The sequence below is a fragment of the Arvicola amphibius genome, chromosome 3 (genome assembly GCF_903992535.2).
Source record: "Arvicola amphibius chromosome 3, mArvAmp1.2, whole genome shotgun sequence".
NCBI lineage: Eukaryota > Metazoa > Chordata > Mammalia > Rodentia > Cricetidae > Arvicola > Arvicola amphibius.
The window spans coordinates 45212892-45227283 of NC_052049.1; the positions used below are offsets into that span (position 1 = coordinate 45212892).

Genomic DNA, 14392 nt, shown 5'->3' on the forward strand with positions numbered 1-14392 from the left:
TTTTCTTTCTTCCTTTTTTACCCTAAGAATTTTATCTTTAGCCTGCATATATTGTTAACACATTGAAAACCATTTAGAGGTTTTCTTCAACTTTGAATCTTTCTTTTACTGTATATCTCTCTTTTTGTGGCCACGTGAGTCTTTAATTTATCAAGCAATATCGGTAGGACTAAAGCTATGGTTTTGACAGCTAGATCCAGCCCATTCCCTAGCTTTCTATGATTCCAGCCTCATGGAGGGGGGGGGGTACCAGCTGTAGCCATGTTTATTGCCACAACTCTATAGTGTTTCAAGGTCCTTGCCAGCAAGCAAGCTGCAACAGTGTTAAACAAAACTCAAAAGCTCCGTAGTCAGGACTGCCTGCTTGAAAGAGTCAGAGTTTGCCCTGGCAGGACGGCCCAGCATTTTAAAATGGCACAGCTTTTTTCCTTCTACGGCTGAAAACCTAAAAGCACGTGATCAATTTTTTATGAACACTATTTAGGTGTTTCTTGGCAGGACCTTTTAAAAGAGCTGCAAGGTTTTGCAGCTAAAGCTGAGTCAGGAAGCCTCTCTTAGATGAGAGTGTTTGCTTGCCTCTAGCAAGCAGAGCAGACTCAAGAAATTGCTGCTACCAAGAAAACATGCTTTACTCTATTCCTTCCCAAGCTTTCTCAAGCTTTCTGTGGATTCAGTTATCCACGTGGGCTCCATTCTGTAGTGAGGAGCAAATGATGGAGGACTCTCGGGTCATTAGGACATTCAGAGTGCATTCAATAGTGTTAGATGTTCATCAGTTGGTCTTTGTCTCAAGGTCTTGCTCTCTGCTGATGAAATAAATCTAGAACATTGTCATATAGCAAAAGATAACAGATGTATGTAGCAGATACAGTTACTACTAAATAAGTTTTAGCATTAAGAATAATACTCCAAAAGCAAAACAGAAATATAAGAACATAAAATAGAGAATGAGGATATCGCCCCGTGGTAGATTCCTTGCCTGAAATGTTCAAGGCCCCATGATCAGTGACCAACATAGCAGAAATGACCCATAAGTCATCACCCACAAGACTTTCAGCAACAGCAAATCTCAAGTCCTCCAGCAGCTTGATCAACACTTGGTTGAAAATCAAAGTGTCAACTTCATGATAGTTTCAGTGTAAATTCGGAGTACGGGTCTGAGGGTCCTCTGCACTGAACTTAATGTGAAATAGTGAAGGAAAAGCTGGAAAGTTACAGTCTCGGTGACTTGGAAGACGAGGTGAGCTGTTGTCAAAAGGGGTCATTTTTGTGTTACTATTTCAAGTGCTTGATTTGATTTAAAAATAGATCCCTCATTTCAGAAATCCATTTCGATAGCGAATGTTCACCAGTGTGTATCCTACTTGGGGGGTGGCCAGGGTATTTTCTGTACTCCTCTGTGACTGTCTCCATATTCTGTCACCATCATGATTAGACGCCACTTTCAATATCTGGACTTTATATTATCCCAGCCAGTGTGATTTTAAAAGGGAGATTACAGTAAAAGCTTTTCATCAGATATAGAGCTATGTACTAGCCAGATCATTCATTTAAAAGTTGCTAATAATAGGGAATTTTTAGAAAAACGTGTATGGTAAACATTTAAGTTTAACCTGCACGTGTATGTTGTCTTTAGGTTTTTGAGGCCTTTGAAGACAGTTGATATGAGCCGTATTTAGAGCACATGGCTTCTGCTTCCCATCTTTGAAGGTGAAGCTGAGATTTGGGGTAGTCTGAGTGTCGGCCTCTGAATGACTTGTCAGCTTTTCGAAAGTTCCCTCCCACTGAAACCAATAGGAATTTTATTGAGTCATCTGCATCTTTTGAAACCTTCCAAAACACTTATTAGTGACACAGAGCCTCTGGTTGTCATGGTTACACTTCATCGGCTACTTAGTTACTAGCTACTTTTCTCTTTACTGCCACCAAAGACATGAGGAAAGCACCTAAAGGAGGAAGGATTTGTTCCTGTTCCTTAGAGGCTCAGTCCCACATGGCAGGGGAGGTATGGGTGACTCCTTCCATATTGGCAGCAGTTTGCTGCACACATGTTACCTCTTGCATAAACCAGGAAGCAGACACCACCTCCGATCCATCCAGCCACCCTCTTTTCCTCAAGGCTCCATGATCTCCCCACACGCCACCACCTTCTGGGGACCGGATAGTCAAACACTAATCTGTGAGGATTTTTAGCATGCAAATCATAACTATTGGTTTAACTGCATTAGCTAATCTTTTTAATGGAGTCTTAAGTAGCCCAGATTGGCCTCAGATTTGCTGACCAAGGATGACTGTGAAGGTCTAATCTTCAGACTTCTTCCCATGTGCTTGAATTAATGTTGATATCAAGTCTAAACAACAGAACAGGTGAAGGAATAAACACAGCCTATAGGAGCCCAGCATCCAGGCATCCCAGAGAAGACCCCTAACTTAGCTTTTACCAAATGTCCAGCTGGCTGACTCTCATGTGATTTTGTTTTACAGTGAGAACCAAAGTAGCAGGAGGCTCAGTGGGTCATTTGGAGGAGGGTCACAAAGAGACCTTCCTTTGTATCATAGAGTGAACAAATACTAGGAAACCAAAGCAATGAAGAAAGGGAGCAAGGCCAAAGACAATAGAGCAGCTCAGATGTGTAACACCATGAACAAAGAAGAGAGAGGGATATGATGAAAATATAAAACCGACGGGAGAGAAAAGACAATCCCTAGTTGAACTCTATATGGGTTAAATGAGATTTGAATATACTGAGACTTATGTCAGTGCCCCGAGTGACTGGTTCAGTAGAGAGCAAAGCGTCTCAGCCTTCTTTGCAACCAGCCATCCATTGCTTAGAGATGCTGAGCTTGCTAGTGGAAAACACATCTAAGTTCACATAACTGCTTGTTTTGGAAGGCATATCAAATGTGTGTGTGTGTGTGTGTGTGTGTGTGTGTGTGTGTATGTATATTTACCAGTGGCTTTTTAGATAAACTACTTATTAGATCAATGTCTTTGTTCTCAGAACAGCATGTCCAGTCTCTTACAGTCTTAGTGGTCCTTTCGGGGATCACTTACTTGAGCACTGCCTTCTTCGAAGGTCAAAGCCGCCCTTCTGTGAAAATAGGTGATGTGACTTGTAAGGAAGGGGGTATCCTGGGCCTTTTTCCTGTTGCTCATTTCTTAGTGGGGATTTTCTAGGACTCCTGCCCCTAAGTACTTTCTCCAGGTCATCCCAGGCCTTAGGGGTTCCCTATCTTAGAAAGATGTCTGGACCAGGCCATAGCAAAGACCGAGTGTGACCTAGTCTGTTCATTTTATACCATAAAGGGGCTTCATAGCTTGGCTAGGAGGCTGGGGGAGCAGACATACACTCCTTGACTGTCCCTCCCCTGTTATGTTGGGAGATGTATTTGGTGCTGGAGTTCATAGAGGGTGTGCGTGAGGAGTCCGCAGTGAGGGAAGAATGCTGCTCTTGGTTGCAGAACAATCTCAAATATCCTCGTACACACTTCTCATTTATCTGGAGATTCCATGGGAAGTAATTACTCTCAATTGGAGGCCAGCATCTCTAAGAAGCTGTGGTTCTCTTTGCAGATCCCAAGGGTATCATTTAGAAAATTATTGCTTTAGTCAGTCCAGAAAACGTGCCTAACATATGTCTAATGCTAGAAAGGATGTCGCTCGTGATCTGTGTGTAATTTTGTTAATTCTTTCCAGTTCTGATTTATATATCGGATTTTGTTTTGTTTGTGGAAAAACTGAAAACATCAGCTAAGATCTTGGGAGATAGCTCACTCTGGGGACTGTCTGCCCCCTTTTGGAGCAGCAAAGGCAAATTTGATGCTTTATGTATGATCTTTATTAAAGGATTTTTTTTTTTTTTTAGAAAGCCAAACTAGCCAAAGGACTTTGGCCTAGAATGGGATGTTTCCAAGTCACCAGCTCAGCTGGGGCAACTTAGTTTGAGTTGTTACAAACCCCAAAAGCGTGGGGCTTGTGTATCCCCTGAGCATCCTTACCTTCTGTCTTCCTGTACTCCGTTTCAGGGCGGTCTACTTTGTCCGGCATAAAGAATCCCGGCAGAGGTTTGCCATGAAGAAGATCAATAAGCAGAACCTCATCCTTCGGAACCAGATCCAGCAGGCCTTCGTGGAACGCGACATCCTCACTTTCGCGGAAAACCCCTTCGTAGTCAGCATGTATTGCTCCTTCGAAACAAGACGCCACCTGTGCATGGTCATGGAGTATGTAGAAGGTACATGGCTCTCGCACGCACACAGCACAGGGTCTGCACCCAGGTGTCCTTGTCGCCGAAGCTGTCTTTGTGCCACGTAACAGCTGTCCCCACCTAGGAACTGCAACCAGCCATGAGATGGCTGAATTCCCAGGCATTATCGTCTGGTAATTGCTCATAAAATGCCTGCGACTATAACAAAGGGGAAATTAGTGGTATTTGGGAAAAGGTTGTTTTCTTTTTTAATAGCTTTTAATCCTAACTGCCTCCCTGCAGTTGGCCATTAAAGTTGGAATATAGGTGATAGGATTTTTTCTTCCTACTTCCTTTTATCACACATCATAAAACGTGTTAATTGTAATTAGTCTTCTTAAAAAGTGCATTTCAAATACATCCATTTTAGCCTATGGTAAGAAATTAAAAAATCCAGCCAGTATTCCCAGTCTTCACATTTCCCTCGTCTTTTGTCTTTTTAAACAGACAGTCTTCTTTATAGCCAAGCAGGTCTCAAACTTTATAATTTTTCTGCCTCAGTCTCTTGAGTGCTGGGGCTACTGGCATGTCCAAACTACCATGCCCAGCCTCCTCAACAGTTTGTGGTGTGCATTTTAAATGTTCAAAGTAATCTCTCTCTCTCTCTCTCTCTCTCTCTCTCTCTCTCTCTCTCTCTCTCTCTCTCTCTCCTCTCCTCTCCTCTCCCCCCCCTCCCCACTCTCTTCCTCCCTCCCCCCTCTCCATTAAATTTCTGAGACTTTCCATCCACTATCATCATTGTTGACATAAAGTTAGTAAAATAAATAGGTCAGCAGAAGCACGAACCCTCTTCTCTGCGATTTAAGCTCTGATCTTTATTTGGAGGGATGCCCTCACTGTAAATCTCTAAGAAACAGTAGAGATTTTTACTTAAACCTTTCTTGTTTTGCAGCTAAGGGGATTGACAGTCAAGAAAGGGAACTGAGTGGTAGACAGAGCCCCGAACAGTTTGCCTGAGTTCCATCTACTGTGCAACCTACCACACCAGCAGCTTGTTTCTGAACTGTTGTGGTTGTTCCTATAGTTACTCTTTATTACATTTGATATGTACGAGGCTGTGTCCTCATTCCTTGTCACGGAAAGAGTCTCAAATTAATAATCCCATGAAGCAGTGGTTCTCAACCTTCCTCATGCTACAACCCTTTAATACAGTTCCTCATGTTGTGGTGACCTCCCATCATAAAATTATTTTATTGCCACTTCATAACTATAATTTTGCTACTGTTAGGAATCATTTACATTAGTTGATACGTAACCTCTGTGAAAGGGTTGTCCACCCCAAAGGGGTGGCGGTCCACAGGTTGAGAGCCTCTGCTATAAAAGGGTGACATGTCTAACCTGACATTGCACTGAAGTAAACAAGCACACCAAACTCATTTGCCTAAGAGCTCTCAGCTGCTCAGAGCCAGCAGGCGCCCACCCCTGCCATCTAATTCTAGCGTCTGTGTTTTACGCAGGTCCATTGTAAATTAGTACTGTCATCACGAGTTATGCTAGAGGTTATCAGAACACAGTTCACGACAGAGTCAGACTTTCTTCACTCCACAGCTTAATGAGAAACACGACGCCTTCACAAAGCCTCCTCTTAGGAAGGCGATTCTTCTGCTTTGAAGGTCCGTGGTCTACAGCGCTAATCTTCATTAATCCTGCTTGATGCTGTTCTTACTGAGTTTATGTCTCATGTTTTACAGGGGGAGACTGTGCAACCTTAATGAAAAACATGGGTCCTCTCCCAGTTGATATGGCCAGGATGTACTTTGCTGAGACGGTCTTGGCCCTGGAGTACCTGCATAATTATGGAATTGTGCACAGGGATTTGAAGCCGGACAAGTATGTGCCCTGATAAAACAAATGTCTTCTTTTACATAATACTGAATAGTTTCTTCTGCCTGGAGTGTTTTTAAGGCTGTTTTCACATTTCAAAAAAAAAATCTCCTTAATGTAAAAAAGTGAGTTATTTTCATAGTAACTGAATGGTAATATTTATACAATCTTTGAAAGAGACTACAATGTTTACAACGAGAACTTATGAGAAATAGGAAAAGTGACTCCAAAGCTAGAATTAATTTCCTTTTTATCATATAATCTTTGAACAGTGACGTAGAATAGTGCTGTCTTCTGGAGTGTTTGGTATTTGGCATCATACTTAGGAGAGCCTTACATTTGCCGTGGCCATATACATGATAGGATATTCTATTTCCCTCATACTTCGTTAGTTTGGAGTTCATTGTAGACTCTGATTTGAGATGCGGGTAAAATTTTCCCCAAGCTCTTTATCTTGACATCATGCATGGAATATTCCATGCTTTCTGCACTGATGAGAGGTGCTGCTAAGTGTGTTGAAAAGTGTGGAACAAACTAAGTTCATGTTCATCAGAAAGCTTGGAAAACCCAGGGAAGGGGAAGAACAGTTTCATATATAACTGTTAGAATCTTGGCATAATTCCTTTTAGTAGCTTTTGTTTATCTGTTTGTTTTTGTTAGGGTCTCTCTATATAGCCATGGGTGTCCTAGACTCACTATGTGGACCAGGCTATTGCCATACTCACAGAGATCCACCTGCCTCTTCCTCCCGAGTGCTAGGATTAAAAGGCATGCGCCACCACCGCCCAGCCCTCTTTCTAGGAGCTCCTTAAAAATCCTCTATTACTTTTACTTTTTAATTGAGATAATGGTATTTATTTACTTACAGTGAAATCTTTTAATATATTCAAATATAAATTCTTTGCACGAACTAATAAACCCAAGTTTTGTACTTAGTAAGTTGAAGTTCAAATCAAAGCTGGAAGTTGAAATATGAAAAACTATGTTTTTTTGTCCAGGTTTTTTTTTTTAATCTGTATCTCCTTTTAGTTATGAATGGATTACTTGCCTAAATTCCTGGTGTATGCTGTAGGATTGTGGATTATTTCTTCTCTGTTTTCTTATTCTGAGAATGGGAAGAAGCAGCTGGAAAGGTGGCTTGGTGGCCATGAGTACTGATGTTACAGAGAGCCTGAGTTTGGTTCCCGGCACCCTTATTAGGTGGCTCACTCCTCCACCGCTATCTTGATGGGCTCTAACACACTCTTTTGAACTCCACAGGCAATCTCATTCACATGTACACGACCACCCCTTCCCTCCCCCATACACACACATATACACATAACTTTAAAAATAAAGTAAATCTGACATCAGGAACAATCAGGGTGGTATGGCCATAGACTGAAATAAATATGAAAATGGAAAGGAACCAGTGTTTCATGCTTAAGGTTTTAGAGTCTCTAGGTGTTGCAAAAATGATGATATTGTATGTGATTGGTCCATCACATAGAGCGGAACCTTAGCTCTGGCCCTGAATTATGTTCTGAATTATGTGCAGCTCTCAAAGGCCAGTACTCTACAGCGTTGCCCGATGCCCTCTCTTACCAGGCTTCATTTTGCAATATGGTTGATGTATTACAAACTAAAGGGGGAAAGAGGGGAACCTAAAACTACAGCGTTTGCTTTAAAGTGATTGTCGTGCTCTCTGTCCTCCTGTCTCCCAGCCTGTTGGTCACCTCCATGGGGCACATAAAGCTGACCGATTTCGGCTTATCTAAAGTGGGGCTGATGAGCATGACCACCAATCTCTATGAAGGTCACATTGAGAAGGATGCCCGAGAGTTCCTAGATAAACAGGTAAGCTTGGCGGCGGCTCTGCCTGTGGAGAGAGAGATATAAAGCTCACTGCAGCCAGTGAATTCAGAATCCACCTGCGTAGGCTCTCTCCACATTAGTGCTGGTGTTTGGACGTCTGTATAAGCCTCGCATTTAATAAAGTGCAAACTGTTCCCATCTGTCTCCCCGGGCCTCTCTGAACTGTCCGCTCCCCCTACATTCCTCCCCTAGCATTAGGGTCTATTAGCAAGATGAACGGTCTAATTGCGCACGAGTGAGAGGGTGAGGGAGACAAATGGAAAACTGTTTTTGTAAGGGATTCAGGAGTCTCAATAGAGTACTCGTGAAGCTCATGATGCATTGCGCAATCTCGGCTGCTAAAATCCGAGCTATGGCCCATTTCCTTCTGAGCATGCCTCATTACCATGTGCCCACAATCTGTTCATTGTGAAGTTACTTAAGGTAAACCCATCTCAACTGCCATGCCTTTTTGATAGAACCACAGTGAGCATCAGTTCGGTTAATAATTGAGCTACCTTTAATAGTGACAGATTAAATATGCACTATTATTTTTCAATGTAAAAAAAAACAGTTCTTAGTTGTGTAAAGCTATGCACAGGTTAGGTTTGCAGTTTGAAACTCAGCATCATAAATAGGGTATTTGTCATTATAATGTCTGTTCTTGAGGTCGCTGTCATGTGTTTTCTTGTAGGTAAGCAGGTGTATTTGAGGCAGAATAATTGTTTAGTCATCTTGTTCGTTTCAATTCATGTCTAATACTCCAATATTCTAATATTGCACTTTCACTTTAGGTCTGTGGTACACCTGAGTACATTGCCCCCGAGGTGATTCTGAGACAGGGCTATGGGAAGCCTGTGGACTGGTGGGCCATGGGCATTATCCTCTATGAATTTCTGGTTGGATGTGTGCCTTTCTTTGGGGACACTCCAGAAGAGCTCTTTGGACAAGTCATCAGTGGTAAATATCAAGCGTTATCTTTACGTCACTACTGGGAAACAGCTACTTAATGTAAATCTGTTGTGTGTCACTTAAATGTTAACCTTTATCAAACATTTGAGCCAACAAAATAAAAGAACTCGCTTATCGAAACACACAATAGCCTCTCGCGTTCCCGAGAGAGTGATGTGTGTTGAAATTGATCTGAGGAAGTTTTGTTAACGTGGAGTTTGGAAATGGGCTAGTGCTGTGTTCAACTTCCAATTGTCTACTACTTTATCCAAAAGCAGTTGGTATGGGATTTACAAATGCTTTCATTGTTAGCTGGTCTTCATTTTCGTAATAGGAAAGTTGCACCAGGGAAGAAAAGGTTAATGTGGGCAACATTTACATAAATGGGAAAAATGGCTAATGGCGCAATGAAGAAATTAGCAGTCATGTAATAAAACCTAAAACAAATGTCTACCAAATAATAAATAATGAGAATGGGAAGGCAGGAAATTGAATCTGCAGATTGCTAATGCTTTCGTTGGTAGTTGTGATGTGTAATGTTATTTCTATAGCAGCTGTTCATCTTTCATTTAAAATTCAATAACCTTTAGATCTTGACCTGCACACTGACCCTAACTATTGTCATGCAGCATGTGGCACACCTAAATGATAATTAAATAGGGGCCATTGCTCCCCTTCTGGCTGAATTTATAAATTCCCTCAATGCATAGATGGCAGAAAAGACTTCTCTACCTGAAAGGTTATCTCCGGTATCCCCATCAGCCACCTCTGCTCCACCCTGCACTGCACTTATGCCAGCCAGCAATGGACATGGGGGTAAATTCATTTTGCTCATGAAAAGTCCTTAATCGTACTGTTATTTTCTGACATGGGCTTTGCAAGCCAGGCATATTTGTAAACTTTAACAGAGTAGATTTGTTGAATTGCCTGCAGCCTGAAAGCCCTTTCTACAGTATCGAAGCTGTTTATGGATTTATAACTAGGCTGTTTTCTGACAGACCAAGGCCTGAATGGCAAGGGGAATCAACTGTTTAATTAACACAAGCAGCAAACGCTGGCTTTGTTCTTGATGCCTTACGGCTCTGATGCATATTCATGTTTTATTTTCCAAATCAGATTTAAACTGCAGCCGAGGAAGCTAGAGGCAGGCGCACACAAAAATAACTCATGTTTTTATTGCATCTCCATACGCACGAGCACGCATACCTATCTCCAGGCAAACTCTTTTAGAACAAGAATGTAGTCTAATATATCTGACAGACTTTAAATACTCCCTTTACTATGATTTCCCTGGGTTTTTCTCTTCTTCAACCTTAACATTTGGACTTTACCTTTGTCTCTAGAAATAATTACTTTCTGCAAAATAACCTTTTCCTCCGTGGAGCTAGAGAACTGGGTGGCCAGGACCAGATTCTCAGTTTAGGCTAGTGAGAAAATCTTACATTTGGATGGTCCCCAGTGGGTAAGCCCTTGACACGGAGCTGGTCAGTTTCTGTTTTATTAAATCTTCCTAATCAGCAGAAGGAGTGACTTGTTAGGGGACATTTCTGTCATTGGAAATAAGTGAACGATGGTTCTGTCAAGGAATAAAGTAGATGATAGGTTCTATTTTTGAAATAATCCTATCTTTCTTAACCGTGCTGCTTGTACCTTGTAAAATAATATTGTCCGAACTTGGCCATGTAGAAGTCAACTGAAGATCTTAAAATACAGGTTTGGGTTCAATGTGTCCGGGATGGTGCCCAGGAGTCTGCATGTCTGACAGTCCTCCTGGGGATGTCCAGGCTGGGGGAACTAGACTACCCTTTGAGTGATAAAGCTATAAACATCTTTTCTTCCTTCCAGATGAAATCAACTGGCCTGAGAAGGATGAGGCCCCTCCTCCAGATGCCCAGGATCTGATTACATTGCTTCTCAGGCAGAATCCGCTGGAGAGGCTGGGAACAGGTTAGAGAGCGTGTGTGTTGCTTTTGCCAATATACAAGAAATAATGTTCTCTGGAGCAATCTGAGGCTTTTGCTAATGTTTTCTGTGTAGGCAACATCTGTTAGTTGATGTAGGACATAGCTGCAGCACATTAGAGCAATATTATTTGGTGTGTGTGTGTGTGTGTGTGTGTGTGTGTGATTTAGAACAGCATATACACTAGGATAGGTAGCTAGTCTTTGTTTTTGTGTTTTGCAAAGCTGAAACTCTTAATTTGCTTCAGTAAATGCATCACAAGGGCATATGCCAATCTTCTCCCGAAAACCGTGCATCATAAATAATTGGGAATGGAAGATCAGATGTGTAGTGCTCTTTTTGGTTATGTTTTTAACATACATTTCATGAGGATTGGACCCAGCAGGCTTCTATCCACAGCCTTTGAAATAGGTTATCAGTTCTCCAGCTGATGGCTAGAAATGAGGGCCTGGGGCTGAGCCATGCTGTCCTATCATGGTGCTCAGCACCATAACCCAAGAAAGGGAATTAAACCATTGCCTTTGAAGATAGACAAGATAGCCCATTTGTTTCTTGCTGATATCCTCCCCCCCAGCTTTACGGCCAGCAGTTATGTGCTTCCTTCCAGCACTACCCCACACTCCCCTCACCCTGATATTCTGGATAGACACACTTTAGACATACCGTGTCTGCCTATCTTAGTAAGACAAAAATGTTAAATGTAAATGCACATACTCTAGACAGTAACCAGTAGTTTTATCAGTGAAAATTGTTAGTTTGATGGGGTCATTCTATTCTGAAGTCTCATTATAGTCTGAAGTTTCATTCTATTCCATTATAGTAGAAATATCAGGAAAGGCTGAAGCCATCATTTCCTCCCCCGTGTTTCCCATAACAACCATTTGTGATGATTGCAAATATTTCCAGCATTCTCCACATTGAGCCACCGAGTCTCCTGGATCTGTTCTTGTTTATATATGGACTGCTGAAGGCCAGGCCCAGTGGCACAAGCCTATAATCACAGCATTTGGGAATTTGGGATGTGGTCGCAGAAGGACCAGGAGATCAAGATATTCCTTGGCTACATAGTACATTCAGGGCCAGCCTGGGCTACGTGACACCCTGTTTCATTAAAAAAAAAAAAAACCTTACTACTTAGTATAATACATTAGAGCTTTGATGATAATACATTAAATCAGAGATCAGAAAATTATGGCCAGTTACCTGTTTGTATAAATAAGGTTTTTTAGAGCAGAAATACAACAATGTCTTTTCATGAGACTTATCATCTGGGGCTGCTTTCATGCTATAGCAGCAGAGCTAGGTAGACATGTCAAACTCTGTAGCCCACAGAGACTAACAGCGGACTGTTCAGCCTTTTCCACAGGATTTTTGCAGACCCCTCGTTAGCAAATCCAGGAAGGCTTAGATCTGGACTGATCTGGGAAATAACTATCGAGCTGAGCCACCCGCTAGAGTTTCATGATCCCTACTGCCCTTTTCAGAGAATGCATGTGCTTTACCTTGGAAGGGCATTGAAGACTTAGTTTAAGGGCACAAACTGGGGTGAAGTGACTAGCTTCCAGATCTTGGCCTTGGGGCCAAGAGTCGGTTTCTTTTACCCATGCTCCCTCAGAGCATCACTGTGAGATATGAGAAGTCACCCAGGAGCGATTTCTAGAACCAGGTGTGGCTCTTCCAGCACAGGTATTCTACCTATCCCCTGTTGAGTCCCATACCTTCTGGGTAGGGGCCATGGCATGGCGGTGGTACGACTACCTTGGAGCCCACTGTAATCCTTGAAACGAGTTTATTTCTTCCCATCTTATCTGCTTTTCCACTTGTCCGACCTGTCAAACAGACTCATTATTTCTCTCCTTCTGTGACCTGCCTTCAGATAGATCTGTGTGCGTTATGGTTCAGGAGATAAGAGCAGCTGTCAAAAAAAAAAATGGTGTCAAGACTGTGGAGGGGGGCAGATTCTTAAGGGAAGGCGTTGACTCGGTTTTGCCAAATATGAGAACCAGCTGCATCTCAAGATTGCCCTGGGATAGCACAAATATCTATTCAATTCCCTATTCAGCTGGCCCAGAAGAAGGGCTTCCATGCATTGGCTGAAAAATGCATTTAAATGGGTGGGTACACCCCTCCAAAGAAAGCTCAAAAGTCCCCTTCCTTCCCAGCATCCCCAAGGGCCAGTTTGGAGGTTTTCCACTTGATAGTCTGCCCGCTCCCTTCTCTAAAGATACGAGGACCTTTGGTTAGGCTTGACTTACAACAGGCCAGAGACTGTGGTCAGCAGGGTCCCTGTGTACGTATCATATGCTGCAAGTTAGCTCTCTGCACATTTTCTCATTGACGGCTACTGTCAGTCTCTGACAGTTTGAAGAGCAAAGTCCCTAGGAGAAACCTGAAAGAGACATTTAAAGGTCCTACTCAAGCTCTTAGAACATCCAGGAAGTGATTTCCAAACCGGCAGGGCTAACGTGATAGGTCCCAGTCGGGCCTCGAGAATAGCATGGATCCTGCAGGCCTGCCATGGTGCTTCCAATGTCAGTATCTTGTGTTCAGTGAATATTTAGCAGGCAAAATAATGCACTGTGAAAATGTGTGAAGGCACATTTGCCTGAGACACCGGAGAGGCTGAGGGGGGAAATAAAAGGCTGTAAAGAACATCAGGTTTAAGAAGCTTCCAGAAAAGAAGGGAAACTCAAGGGAGTGCAGGAGTGCCAAGCTAGAACTTGCAGTGCGGGACCTTGTGCATTGCTGGAAGCTGGATATACTCTTGAACTTGGAGAGAGTTGAGTGGCAGCCTATCTCACTGGCTGGCCTTGGAGCTGTTCAGATGTGACCCCAACTGTATATCAGCTATGAGTGCTCAGCGGTGTCTCTTTCTTGTCATCAGCCTCAGTTTCCTAGTGTCCAATGGGCACATTGAACATCTCAGGACTTTTGTGGGGACGAAATGCAATGATGTTTGTGTGGGGATCTAGTACGTGGAACTAGCTGGACCCAGGGGACCAGTACAGTTCCTTCCCCTTCATTCCCTCCTCCTAGCACGCATGAACCATCTGCACATAGTTCCCGATACCCATTGTTTAGCCAGCAGTTTAGCCCTGAAATCAAATCCCCAGTTTTTCTTTCTTTTCACTCTTTCTTGTTCATCACTCCACGAATACATGAGAAACAAAGCCTACTGATAACTGCCTCTCCCAGCTAAGGCAGAAACGTCCATATGAAGAAATTGTGAGCTACATCCTCCATGGCTGTGACTCACTGGGGAAGACCCACTTGTCATTGTCCGCAGAAAGGAAGCAGAATTCTCATCAGCTTGAGTTTCATAGATGGGCAGATAGGAGAGGACAGGCACAGTATCATCTCCAAGTGCCATGCGAGTCATTGACCTTATAAAAATGGCTTCTCTGAGTGTAAATAGCCCAGAATTTCAGAGCAGTATCATTGACAGGGTCCCATGAGCCACAACTGCATTGATAGTTATGGTAATGGAACCATGGCTGGACTAAGCATCCCGAGATACCTGTCATGGCCTCTCATCGGGGCTTGGCACTAGATCTCAGTGTCATCACCATGGAGAG

General features: G+C 42.8%; 1 protein-coding gene across 3 annotated transcripts in view; it reads left to right on the forward strand.

Annotated features, from left to right (window-relative positions):
* Positions 1–14392, forward strand: part of LOC119809593 (microtubule-associated serine/threonine-protein kinase 4) — a 172669-nt gene that overhangs the window by 124420 nt on the left and 33857 nt on the right. For all 3 annotated transcript variants that reach the window (XM_038322502.1, XM_038322500.1, XM_038322501.1), the window contains exons 12-16: positions 4027–4235; positions 5939–6077; positions 7775–7907; positions 8699–8864; positions 10701–10802. In XM_038322502.1, coding sequence (XP_038178430.1) covers positions 4027–4235; positions 5939–6077; positions 7775–7907; positions 8699–8864; positions 10701–10802 — 749 coding nt within the window. The remainder of the gene's footprint in view (positions 1–4026; positions 4236–5938; positions 6078–7774; positions 7908–8698; positions 8865–10700; positions 10803–14392) is intronic.